We start from the raw sequence: 14,496 nt of genomic DNA on the forward strand, positions 1-14,496 counted from the left end.
CGTGAGGACAGACTCTGCTCGCACTGCATCCTGGGAGTGACGGAGACGGAGCTGCACTTCCTCACAGAATGCCCAAAATACCAAGAAATCAGAGACCACTACTACCCCAAAATTAATAAAATATTTCCCCAATTTTACACCTGTAGCCCAACCCAAAAACATAGCTGCAAGATTTGTAGCATCTTGCCATCTCCTGAGGGACAACCAGAAGTAAACAAACACACCCTCATTAGACCTACACACATGTATGTATATAATGTTCAAATTCCAATTCAGTTGTTACATGATTTCTGTATTATCTTTTTTATTTATTATTTTTTTTATAATTATTTATTTTATTATTTTGTTACTAAATTTTTTTTTAATTTAGTTTATTATTTTTTCTACATAGGCTTTACTCAGATGTTCTGTTGTTTTAAATATTTTTCCTGTGTTGGTTAAATGCTTTGGCATTACAAAATGTATTTTTTTGTCATGCCAATAAAGCTATCTGAATTGAAAATTGAATTGAGAGAGAGAGAGAGAGAGAGAGAGAGAGAGAGAGAGAGAGAGAGAGAGAGAGAGAGAGAGAGAATTTGAATTTTGAAAGAAAAAAAAACTTTATCCAGTGAGTGAGTGTGAGTGAATTCGCTTTCAGAACAAAACCATGACAATAATTTGTCGTTTTCATACTCTTGCTTGGGTTTTGTTTCTTTTGCGGTTGTAGGCTGTAGGACCTATTGAGATAACTGAAAACATTTGGTGAAGTGATATGGAGCAAAGAACAAAAGAAAATATTTTGAAAAATGTTCGGTCCAAACAACATTGGACACCATTATATGGAAGAAAATAAAAAAAAAAAAAAAATTTTAGTGTTCCATAGAAATTCATACCCAATGCATACAAAAGGGGACATTATCACGATATAAACCTGAGGAGCTGCACTGCCGTCCACTCTGCCGTTTTTGTTTTTGTTTTTTTTTTGTTTTTTGGAGCGTTGAAGTTTTGTTTCCCCAGACTTTTAATGGAAGGACAGAGACTGCCTGTATTTACAGTTGACTTCATGAAAAAAAAAAAAAAATACCACATGACCTTTTTGAGTCTTATAGCTTTGATAAAATAGTTAGAGACACATTTTAATGATTTAACTGTACATTAATTCCACTAGAAGGTCTTGTTCCTGACATAACAGTGTGTTGATTTCTACATCAGTATATATCTGCTATGGCAGCAGTGCAGTGATATGATGAACAGGTCAGAGTTTCTCCATCATTAATATAACACAACTGGAACACTTTTATAATCATATTTTGACACAAGGTCTGTCATATACACTGCTGCTGTTTCACTGAAAGACTTTGTGTTACTCACCAAAGACGATAATCCTGAAGAGTCTGAATGTTGAATAATAACTGTTATTGATCTCTAGTTTATATAATCCAGAGTGTTCAGGTTTGGTTCGTTCAATGATGAGAGATCCAGTCTGAGGGTCCAGCTTCATTTGGTCTCTGAATTCATCAGACCATTGAGGGTTCTCACGGTTCTCTCCAGTCATTTCAGCTATGAGTTTCTCTTCAGTCCTAAACTTCCACTGTATTTTATCATCCTTCTGTATTTCAGTATCATAGTACAGAGCGACAGGACGTCCCTTCTCCACTGATTTATTCACTTGTTCTGCAGCAGCACAGAAACAGAGAAATATAGATCAGAAATTAGAAACAGAAAACTAACAACATCAGACAACAAAGCATTACTGATCAATTGATCAACATCTCAAATGTTTCATTCACTCAGTTAATGAATATCAGTAATGAACTCAACTTCCCCTGATTCTACTATATTATAGAAATCTACATGAAGATATAAATGAATTAAATGAGTCGACCTCAAATCTAATGTGTGTTTTGACCATCAGAACAGCCTGAAATCCACACAACAAACATCAGACTACAGATTTAGTTGAGCTTGACTATTTAAAGATCCTCTTTTAAACTAAAAGGAGCAAATACAGGAAAAAATGTGTGAAAAAAGTCTGAATTCTACGGTGGCCCAGAAGTACACAACACAACGAAATTAAAAAAGCAAACATAAGTTCACAACACAACGAAATCGAACCAGTGTTGCCAACTAATGTTCAGGGAAGTTGCTAAAGACGGGTGGATTTGTTGCTGAAAGTTGCTAAATGATGTTGTGGGATGACGTCATCACGTAACCATGACGCAAAACTGCATTATTGTGTAGAATACACATAAAAATATGATTTGAAATCAACTGTTAATTTAGATTTGTTCATAATATAAATACATTATAATATAAATGTATTTATAATAATATAAACCTATTTTATTTGTAAAAGTAATATAAACAACATCTTTTTGATCAGATATTTTTATTTTTAAATACAACATTGAATTATTGAACAGTTACACATTTTTGAACAATTACATTTTCTTATTTTCTTATTAACTAGTAAAACTACACATTTTGAACAATTATAGTTTGAAGCAGTGTATTGGTAGTTAGTTAAAAATAGGGCACGATGTACTGTGTTAATATGAAGGAATTATCCATATTGATTTTTCTCAGGTGTTTTACCTGTATTATAATTTACACATTGCATTTTGTGTTTTAGGGTTACAACTTAACAGATCTTGTCCTGGCAGAAAAGTACCAGAACCTTTTCTGTTTTTAACAGCGTTTTACAGCGTACTGAACAACAATTATAGGTACAAGCTAATAACATGCTGTATCATAAATGAACAATTATTACTGAACAACTGCAACTATCATCTTAATTCACATATGAAGTGTGTACTGTCATCTTTCTTCAGCTCTCTCCAGGCTGACTTTAAAAATAGCTCAATTTGTTGCTAGGTGGTTTTAGGTGCTTTGCTAAGGTAGTCTGAAAAGTTGATAAATCTAGCAACAAAATTGCTAAGTTGGCAACAATTCTTCTGGTAATCAGTTCTGCTGTGATAAAGGTCTATTGGTAAGACTAACTAAAAGGTGAAACTGTACCTCCCTGTGTGTGTTGACAAAATGTCACCTGTAGTAAGTCAGTCTTACCAATAGGAACCTATATAAGCTTTGGAATTTGAACATGTCTGTTTCTAAATGTTAAAAGTAATTTCAATGAATACAAATTATATATTTTTTTAACCACTTGGTGGAATTGGCAGTCGTCCCCATGAGCCATGGTAGCTCGTCAATTCATTCACAGGTATAAATATGCAGCTATAATGGAGGTAGATGGTTTTGAATGAATATTTCATGTGGATATACAGTGGTTACATACTGTTAAAACTAATCGTGGTATTGATATCTTTGTAAAACTGCCGACTCTGTAGAATAGTGGCAAGGACAACTAACTTTACCGAGCTCTGAAAGCCCCCTAGTGGCTGGGAGCATTTTCATTGTGTTGTGGCTTTATGCTGTTGCGTGGCTTGATTCACTGAAATTTAAAAAGCAAACTTATGTTTGCTTTTTAAATTTCATTGTGTTGTGCACTACTGGGCCACCAGTACAATAATTTGCTCAAAGAGCATCTACATGTTCCTCTGGTCATTCCCAAATGCCAGAAAAACTTTCATTGTCGATCACAAGACAGATAACAAACATTAGCCTGTTTCACACTAGACGAGTAAGTGAAGCGTATAAAAGCTTGCAGGAACAGGATGTGAGTGAGTTAAATGATCAGAGAAGTCCTGCATTCATCACCAGAGAGAAGTCAGCAGTTTCACTGGAAGACGGGTTATAATTTACAAGGTCAAGAAATAAATAACCTATAAATTACAATTAGATCAATAACATGCATTCAGAAAACAGATTGTGTAGTGTACACTAGGACAGACAGGCTGAGACTAATGAAGTTATAACTGAGCTACTGACAGATTTTGCCATGGAAATGTACTAATTAAAAACAAAAAGAGTGAAAATCTCTCTGCAGATCTGGAGATCAGGGGTCGTATTCACAAAACATTTTATCTCGCCTCTAAGAGTTCTCCTAAATTGCAGTAAAAGTTCTTAGCTAAGAGTTTTCTCTTAAAATCTATTCACAAAACTGCTGAGACAAACTTTTACTAACGAAATAGAGAGTCTTGAGCTAAGAGAAAGGGCGGGGTCGACCTTGTTGATATGGATGATGTTATCATGCTTACTAACTATGATTGGCTGATAAGGGAGGAGTCTCTGTCAGTGATATTAGAAATATTGTAGAATGAGTTATCATGTTTCCATATTCCAGTAAAGGTTTTAAAATGTAGGCTAAGTGTCACTGAATAAACTAGTATGTGTTCAGCTATTGTCCGCCTCTCACATGTCTGCATCTCCAGAGATTGAAGAATTAAAGTGACAAATGATGTTTTACAAACAAAGTTCAGGAGGAGCACGTTCAAACGGTCTATCTAATGGGCTCGAGAGGAGGAAAATATATATATATATATATATATACACACACACACACACACACACACACAGCTGACGTGTACTTGACCGCAATGTTTCATTCTCCATCATTCAATACATTTTATCTGTACATGAATGAATCTTTATGTTGTCATCTTAGATTAAAACCTATAAATCATAATATTTATCGCATTTATGAAGAAAAGGCTCAGCACTCAAGGCTTTACCACTATTGACTCAATGGTGTTCAGTGTCTTTGGGCGGATTGCTGAGGAGAACATCCGACAACAGCCATTTTAGGATTGTTTGTGATTTGGTCTCAGTGCCTCGGGAGTCCTCATCACTACTCCTAACTTTTCACAGATTTAGGAGCTACTTTTAGCCTTAAGATGTTTTGTGAATACGACCCCTGAACTCTTAAACGGATGGATTAGAACTGGATGCAATGGATTAGTGTGTCTCACAGCACCATGTTGTGATACAGTGGGTACGGAAAGTATTCAGACCCCCTTAAATTTTTCACTCTTTGTTATATTGCAGCCATTTGCTAAAATCATTTAAGTTCATTTTTTTTCCTCATTAATGTACACACAGCACCCCATATTGACAGAAAAACACAGAATTGTTGACATTTTTGCAGATTTATTAAAAAAGAAAAACTGAAATATCACATGGTCCTAAGTATTCAGACCCTTTGCTGTGACACTCATATTTAACTCAGGTGCTGTCCATTTCTTCTGATCATCCTTGAGATGGTTCTACACCTTCATTTGAGTCCAGCTGTGTTTGATTATACTGATTGGACTTGATTAGGAAAGCCACACACCTGTCTATATAAGACCTTACAGCTCACAGTGCATGTCAGAGCAAATGAGAATCATGAGGTCAAAGGAACTGCCTGAAGAGCTCAGAGACAGAATTGTGGCAAGGCACAGATCTGGCCAAGGTTACAAAAAGATTTCTGCTGCACTTAAGGTTCCTGAGAGCACAGTGGCCTCCATAATCCTTAAATGGAAGACGTTTGGGACGACCAGAACCCTTCCTAGAGCTGGCCGTCCGGCCAAACTGAGCTATTGGGGGAGAAGAGCCTTGGTGAGAGAGGTAAAGAAGAACCCAAAGATCACTGTGGCTGAGCTCCAGAGATGCAGTCGGGAGATGGGAGAAAGTTGTAGAAAGTCAACCATCACGGCAGCCCTCCACAGGTCAGGGCTTTATGGCAGAGTGGCCCGACGAAAGCCTCTCCTCAGTGCAAGACACATGAAAAAACACCTGAAGGACTCCAAGATGGTGAGAAATAAGATTCTCTGGTCTGATGAGACCAAGATAGAACTTTTTGGCCTTAATTCTAAGCGGTATGTGTAGAGAAAACCAGGCACTGCTCATCACCTGTCCAATACAGTCCCAACAGTGAAGCATGGTGGTGACAGCATCATGCTGTGGGGGTGTTTTTCAGCTGCAGGGACAGGACGACTGGTTGCAATCGAGGGAAAGATGAATGCGGCCAAGTACAGGGATATCCTGGACGAAAACCTTCTCCAGAGTGCTCAGGACCTCAGACTGGGCTGAAGGTTTACCTTCCAACAAGACAATGACCCTAAGCACACAGCTAAAATAACGAAGGAGTGGCTTCACAACAACTCCGTGACTGTTCTTGAATGGCCCAGCCAGAGCCCTGACTTAAACCCAATTGGGCATCTCTGGAGAGACCTAAAAATGGCTGTCCACCAACGTTTACCATCCAACCTGACAGAACTGGAGAGGATCTGCAAGGAGGAATGGCAGAGGATCCCCAAATCCAGGTGTGAAAAACTTGTTGCATCTTTCCCAAAAAGACTCATGGCTGTATTAGATCAAAAGGGTGCTTCTACTAAATACTGAGCAAAGGGTCTGAATACTTAGGACCATGTGATATTTCAGTTTTTCTTTTTTAATAAATCTGCAAAAATGTCAACAATTCTGTGTTTTTCTGTCAATATGGGGTGCTGTGTGTACATTAATGAGGAAAAAAAATGAACTTAAATGATTTTAGCAAATGGCTGCAATATAACAAAGAGTGAAAAATTTAAGGGGGTCTGAATACTTTCCATACTGTATGTGCTTAAAGTCAGCATGAAATCAAAATTGACCCTATTTCCTTTGTTAGTGCATATTACTAGTCTTGTGGTGAACAATTAATCCGTGCAAGTTAATACTCAGAAAAAAATTGTTTGTTGTGGTAATCTTTAATCAAAATCTGAAAAGTATAAAACGCTTAAACCACTCCCCATCCAACCGTTAGTCTGATATGAGCGAGAGATGGAGAGGAGGAGCACTAAAGTAAAACCCTGCCTTCTATTTAATATTCCCTTAACTTGGGAATATGTCACAAAACTACAGAAAAGTCATTTACAACTTCCCCGGCACGTCTTTATCTTAATCTGTAGCCTACCCTTGCTTTGCCTTGCGTACCGCCACTTCTCACATGTTGCCGGTACTCTAACCCCCACACGAAACATAGAATCAGGCTGTTAATTAATTGTATAAATCGGACGTTCTGAGCTTTTATAATCATGAGTGACGCGCCGCGCGCGAATCACCGCAGGCGCGTTCACCAGCGCGCTCCAAAAGTGTGGTAAGATTTGCGCGAGCCGTTCCTATGATAAACTGTGAAACCCATTTGAATTCTATTGAGAATGTAGTGAAACTCTATGGAGAAAGTCAAACATGATCTAGAGACAGCCACTAAAAAGACTCATGAAAAGAGGGGAAAACATGATGATGATCCTGCAAGCTTTTTAAACTTCTCATGACCACCTTTACTAGAATTTATCACGTTCTGTTGTATTTACTGTGGTACATTTGAACTAACTTGTTAAAGAATTTATAATATATAGTCTATTAAGGGAATAGATTTTAAAAAGAGGGAAAAAAAGTTAACATTGCCCTAAGCATGCAATGAGGAGTCATCAATGGTCTAGCTGTGATTATATCCTTATTGTAACAAATGCTATGGTTAAACAATCACAAGAACTACTTTTTCATTAGGCCAAGTACAAGTGAGATTCATGGATCTTCTAGAATTACTGATTAAACATTAGTTTTCCTCATGTGTAAAATGTGTTCTGCTTATATGACAGATATGCCCATTAGGAAACAGCTGTCTGTATTTCAAGAATAAACATGTTCAGTATAAGAGCATTTTAAATAGATAGTTTGACTTCCCATGGCACTTTGTAAACAAGTAATTGTTAACTATAGGCTGTTACTTTATTGCAGTTATGTTCTCAACCAACTTTGCATGTGTGGGACATTTTGCAAAAATAAAGCAACAAACAAATAAATAAACCTCACGAGGGAGGAGGGAGCAACCGAGGGAGACAACGAGTCCCCCATCCCAAAAGGAAGTGAACAAAATAGAGTAAATTACCTTTGAAAGTAACTTGATACTTCAAATAAAGATCGTCAATTACATCGTTACACCAGTAGATGGCAACAAATGATTGTTAAAAATGTATTTGTCATTGAATCATTCATTGCAAAGAAGTGTTCAAAAACATTGATTCATCTATGAAACAAGTGACATCTTTATAATTGAGTCATTGAATCATTTATTCAAACCGATTTAAAAAAAAAAAAAAAATTCATTCAAAATAATTAATGGTTTTTGTAAATAGACTGCAGCAAATAACATTTTGTCAGAATCTCTAGTAAATTACATGTTATTTTTTTAGTTTAGTCTATTCAGAATCATGAATTGTGAACACTATTTTAAAAAAAAATGATTCTCAATTTGAGTAAAAACAGCATGGGGGGGGGGGGGGTATTAATTATTTCAGGGACTATTAGAATAGAACTGCATGTTCAGGTAGCAATGTTTTAAAAACTCCATGTCTATGGTAACAAAACAAAAAGTTTTTATAAAATGATAATCACCACATTTCAACCTCTTTAACCATTGTTTAAGAAAAGGGATGAGTGAATATTATATTTTCTAGATACATTATTATCCAAATTATTTTGCTTTTTAGAATGCACATCAGCTTCCTTTTGCATTAAAACTGGATTCCCCTTTAAATGTGTTTAATGGTTGATTTTCAAAGTAAACTAAACTGAGAGGTAGCCATCCAAAACATTCAGTTTTCTTTAACCTGAGGACAAATGTATTTAAAATGTTTGTGACCTGTTCAATTCAGTATGCACCATATGCAAATTCCTAGACAATGTATCTTTAATTTGGCCAAAATCAAACAGGTAATTTTCTCCAAGTAGAGATTCTGTTGAATGAACATGTTTGTGCCACACACAGTTGATAAATGTTGTTCATTGACCTTTCATGTGTCTGCTTGATAATTGAGAACATATTGTTTGGAGGAAACATGAAATAGGCCTGTTTAATGTTAGCATATTATATAATTATACAATATTTTATATTTAAATACATCTGAAAAGTCATTGAAAGTAAAAAAAAAAAAAAAAAATCTTCCGATATAGAGTCCCCCCAGTGAATCTCAGCCATTTCCAGCCCTGAATATAACAAACGCCTGCAGAGGGCGCCAGTGGCCTGACGATTGTTTTCACACTTTACAACGCGATCTAATCCTTGTTTAATATTTGCTTACAACATTTATTTCAACTGTCCAATTAATCTTTAATATTTGGCCATTTGTTTACGACAGAAATGCTACAACCACAGTAATTTCTTGAACAAAAACATGTGGACTTAAACGAGGGCTTAAACTTTTATTTTAAAATCGCGACGAGCAGTTACACATTTCACCAAGTAGAAACATACTGTATAACATTGCTAAGGTTTATTGACGACTTACCTTACAAATCTGATTAAACGTTAAAAGCAATCCAAGCTCACAGCATATTCAGAGATGGAGTTTGAGACGCTCCACTCATGTATAACAGTTCACGTGAAGCTGCATTTACTGTGAAAGGAGCCGCACGAGACGCACTAGACACGTGTATAAATAATTACAGCGCATATATATTAAACCTGCAGCACACACATTTGTTTAATTAATTCACAACCTTTGTAAAGTCACAATAGCATTATGCTTTATTATTTTTACATGGGTTTAATATCGTGCAGCCTTAGAAAACTGTCTAATAATGTGTTTCATGGATTCTCGTCCGTGGAAAGTGCCACTTCCGGTATTTTACCAGTTACTCGACACGGGCAAATTGAAATCGAGGATTTTTAAAAATAAAAAAAAAATCGAGCAATCGAATTTCATCGATGAATCGTTACAGCCCTAAGTCACACCAGTAACACTGAGTTCATATAAAAGGGTCATTCTCACGACACACCCTGAGGATCTGCACTGCTGACCACTGTGTTGAGATTCTCTCATAAATGTGCATCAGAGAGCTCTCACACAATGAAGATCTTTTGTGAAGAAAGACTTTTGTTTCAAATTTCCACATTCAAATCAATCACATCACTTCTTAAATTTGGATCTAATTCAATAAAAGTCTTGTGGGTCCGGGACGACATGAGGGCATTTTTGGCTGAACTATCCTTTAAGAACGACACAATGTTGATCTAAAATAAATTCATAATTACAATGAAAGTAAATATTTCACTCACCAGAAACAGTAACATTGAATAACTTGAATGAGGTTTTGCCATTTCTGATGATCTTTAGTTTGTATTCTCCAGTGTTGATTTTTCTGATGTTCTTGATGGTGAGATCTCCAGTCTGATCATTCAGATCCACTTTGTCTATGAATCTCAAATTCCTGCACTCAGACTCTTCTTCACACTTCTCTTCTGTGTTTTTATCTACAGGACGGTTGTCATCTCCAAACATCCAGAATATCTTATCTCCTGTCTGTATTTCAGGATTGACACGTAGAGTCACATCCGTCTCCTCCATCACGGACACTGACTTCATTTCATCTGTCAAAGAAACAGAGAAAAATACAGAAGAGAAATCAGAACCAGAAAACCAACAGCAGCAGAAATAAACAGAAGAAACACTGACATATCACACCTGACATACTGTATCACAAACATATCATTTACTCTATTTTAAGTTGAAAAGAGTTCAACTTCTCATTCTAGAAATCTGAATGTAAGTATAAATCTCTACACCTCATGTGTGTTTCACTGATGAAACTGTGTTGAACTCCAGTCTGTGTTTCTAAGAGTAAAAATCCACTCAAATGACATGAAATATGAGTGTGTTGAATTGAGTTTGTGTGAAGAAACGGTTCTGAATGTTTGATTTGTGATCAGATAATGACTGTACTGCAGTTCAATAATGATCAGGAATAATGAGGAGGATTGTGACTGATAAAGTTGATCAAACAATCCTGCAGACAGAAGCAACACAGTCTGTGTGAAGAACAGTTTCAGAACAGACAACAGCATATGAAAGAAGACTGTCTGAAGCTGCTTCATTGAGGAACCAGATCTGTCTAAAACACCAGAAACCAGAAATTAAACTGCGACTGCCTGTATTTACAGTTGACTTCATGAAAAAAAATGCCACATGACCTTTTTGAGCCTTATAGCTTTTATAAAATAGTTAGAGACACATTTTAATGATTTAACTGTACATTAATTCCACTAGAAGGTCTTGTTCCTGACATAACAGTGTGTTGATTTCTACATCAGTATATATCTGCTATGGCAGCAGTGCAGTGATATGATGAACAGGTCAGAGTTTCTCCATCATTAATATAACACAACTGGAACACTTTTATAATCATATTTTGACACAAGGTCTGTCATATACACTGCTGCTGTTTCACTGAAAGACTTTGTGTTACTCACCAAAGACGATAATCCTGAAGAGTCTGAATGTTGAATAATCACTGGTCTTGATCTCTAGTTTATATAATCCAGAGTGTTCAGGTCTGGTTTGTTGAATGGTGAGAGATCCAGTCTGAGGGTCCAGCTTCATTTGGCCTCTGAATTCATCATCAGACCATTGAGGGTTCTTACGGTTCTCTCCAGTCATTTCAGCTATGAGTTTCTCTTCAAACTTCCACTGTATTTTATCATCCTTCTGTATATCAGTATCATAGTTCAGAGTGACAGGACGTCCCTTCAGCACTGATTTATTCACTTGTTCTGCAGCAGCACAGAAACAGAGAAATAGAGATCAGAAATTAGAAACAGAAAACTAACAACATCAGACAACAAAGCATTACTGATCAATTGATCAACATCTCAAATGTTTCATTCACTCAGTTTATGAATATCAGTAATGAACTCAGCTTTCTCTGATTCTACCATATTATAGAAATCTACATGAAGATATAAATGAATTAAATGAGTCGACCTCAAATCTAATGTGTGTTTTGACCATCAGAACAGCCTGAAATCCACACAACAAACATCAGACTACAGATTTAGTTGAGCTTGACTATTTAAAGATCCTCTTTTAAACTAAAAGAAGCAAATAGAGGGAAAATGTGTGAAAAAAGTCTGAATTCTACACAAACATAAGTTCACAACACAACGAAATCGAACCAGTGTTGCCAACTAATGTTCAGGGAAGTTGCTAAAGACGGGTGAATTTGTTGCTGAAAGTTGCTAAATGATGTTGTGAGATGACGTCATCACGTAACCATGACGCAAAACTGCATTATTGTGTAGAATACACATAAAAATATGATTTGAAATCAACTGTTAATTTAGATTTGTTCATAATATAAATATAATACAATAATATAAATATATTTATAATATTATTTTATTTTTAAAATATAATAATAGAATAGTATAATAATATTACTAATTATAATTTTATTTGTAAAAAATAACAAACATCTTTTTGATCAGATATTTTTATTTTTAAATACAACATTGAATTATCGAACAGTTACACATTTTTGAACAATTACATTTTCTTATTAACTAGTAAAACTACACATTTTGAACAATTATAGTTTGAAGCAGTGTATTGGTAGTTAGTTAAAAATAGGGCACGATGTACTGTGTTAATATGAAGGAATTATCCATATTGATTTTTCTCAGGTGTTTTACCTGTATTATAATTTACACATTGCATTTTGTGTTTTAGGGTTACAACTTAACAGATCTTGTCCTGGCAGAAAAGTACCAGAACCTTTTCTGTTTTTAACAGCGTTTTACAGCGTACTGAACAACAATTATAGGTACAAGCTAATAACATGCTGTATCATAAATGAACAATTATTATTGAACAACTGCAACTATCAACTTAATTCACATATGAAGTGTGTACTGTCATCTTTCTTCAGCTCTCTCCAGGCTGATGTGCTGCTTGACTGGCAAATTTAAGCCAGGACCAGCACATGACCAGCATAAACCAGCTTAAACCAGCATCCCAGCTTCAAAACCTATCTTAACCAGCATATGCTGTTTTTTCAACAGGGTCAATGTTAACGTATTGTTCATGTAACTGTTGTATAAAATATCACATTTGCAATCGTTCTGATTTGGGGAAATGACAAAAACTCATCAGGGCAAAAATGCCCGTGTATCTTGAGTTTTGAGTTCATATAACTGCATACATCACAGTGAAAGCGTGAGTGACAAACTCAGTGTCAGCTCACACATTGTTAAAACATAATTAGGATATCATCATAGACAATACTATCACACACCCCTACACACATAAAGAATGAACTTACAACGGTTACTGAACTGACATTTACCCATTTTCCTCTGCTCTCTTCCTTTCACATGCAGGAGACAGTAACCTGCGTTATACAGTAAATGCTGCGAGACCATGAATTGTCACGTGAACAAGCAAATCCACAAAGAAAAAAAATAAAGAAAATAAATAAATAAATAAATAAATAAATAAATTAATAATAATAATAATAATAATAATAATAATAATAATAATAATAATATGTATTAGGGGTGACCCTGAATAGTCGACGATTCGATGCTTCGACAGGAGGAGCCTGATTTGACTACCAATCTCACAGTCAAATCTCCGCAGAGGTGTTATGAGACGAGATATGGCGGATTTTACATAGACATACCGGTTCTCTCCCAATAGCTTAATATACAGCCAATATTGATAATGCTGTAAATAAAAATGTGAAAAGAAAGAAGCTTTTAATAAATATTTTTAATGTGCGTGAATAAATCCAACCACCCTGTGACAGATTTAAAGGGTTAGTTCACCCAAAAATGAAAATAATGTAATTTATTACTCACCCTCATGTCGTTTTACACCCATAAGACCTTCATTCATCTTTAGAACACAAATTAAGATATTTTTGTTGAAATTCGATGGCTCAGTGAGGCCTGCATAGGGAGCAATGACATTTCCTCTCTCAAGATCCATTAATGTACTAAAAACATATTTAAATCAGTTCATGTGAGTATAGTGGTTCAATATTAATATTATAAAGCGACGAGAATATTTTTGGTGTGCCAAAAAAAATAAAAAAAATAACGACTTATATAGTGATGGCCGATTTCAAAACACTGCTTCAGGAAGCTTCGGAGCGTTATGAATCAGTGTGTCGAATCCGCAGTTCGGAGCGCCAAAGTCACGTGATTTCAGCGGTTTGGCGGTTTGACACGCAATCCGAATCATGATTCAACACGCTGATTCATTATGCTCCGGAGTTTCAAATAAGTCATTATTTTGTTTTTTTGCCGCACCAAAAATATTCTCGTTGCTTTATAATATTAATATTGAACCACTGTACTCACATGAACTGATTTAAATATGTTTTTAGTACATTAATGGATCTTGAGAGAGGAAATGTCATTGCTGGCTATGCAGGCCTCACGGAGCCATCAGATTTCAACAAAAATATCTTAATTTGTGTTCTGTAGATGAATGAAGGTCTTACAGGTGTGGAACGACATGAGGGTGAGTAATAAATGACATTATTTTCATTTTTGGGTGAACTAACCCTTTAAGTTTCACTTTTATGATCCGTGACCGACAGAGGAGCATCTTGGCAGCAGGGATTAAATCTTTAACAATGTCTGGGATAAGAAAATCAAAAGTGTAGAATTGGACGCATTTTGAAATGGTAAAAGATGATCCAAAAAACATATGATGCAAGTTGTGCCAACAGCTCATGTCCTACGCTCAACAACGTCAAACACTGCGGCGCGCTTCTGCCGGCCAACGCTAACGAGCTGACTAATGTACACAGGCA

At 35.8% G+C, this 14,496-nt stretch overlaps 1 protein-coding gene across 43 annotated transcripts in view; it reads right to left on the reverse strand.

The window, feature by feature from the left end:
• LOC127509830 (uncharacterized) overlaps positions 1–14,496 on the reverse strand; it is a 502,366-nt gene that overhangs the window by 444,984 nt on the left and 42,886 nt on the right. For 35 of the 43 annotated variants that reach the window (XM_051888883.1, XM_051888869.1, XM_051888870.1 and 32 more), the window contains 3 exons: positions 11,150–11,449; positions 9,959–10,270; positions 1,351–1,653 (listed from right to left, as the gene is read on the reverse strand). The exons of 2 other annotated variants lie outside the window; for them this stretch is intronic. In XM_051888883.1, the coding sequence (XP_051744843.1) occupies positions 1,351–1,653; positions 9,959–10,270; positions 11,150–11,449 (915 nt within the window). The remainder of the gene's footprint in view (positions 1–1,350; positions 1,654–9,958; positions 10,271–11,149; positions 11,450–14,496) is intronic. 6 more of the 43 variants (XM_051888886.1, XM_051888865.1, XM_051888889.1 and 3 more) reach the window with 4 other exon arrangements.

Source organism: Ctenopharyngodon idella, chromosome 3, assembly GCF_019924925.1.
Source record: "Ctenopharyngodon idella isolate HZGC_01 chromosome 3, HZGC01, whole genome shotgun sequence".
Taxonomy (NCBI): Eukaryota; Metazoa; Chordata; class Actinopteri; order Cypriniformes; family Xenocyprididae; genus Ctenopharyngodon; species Ctenopharyngodon idella.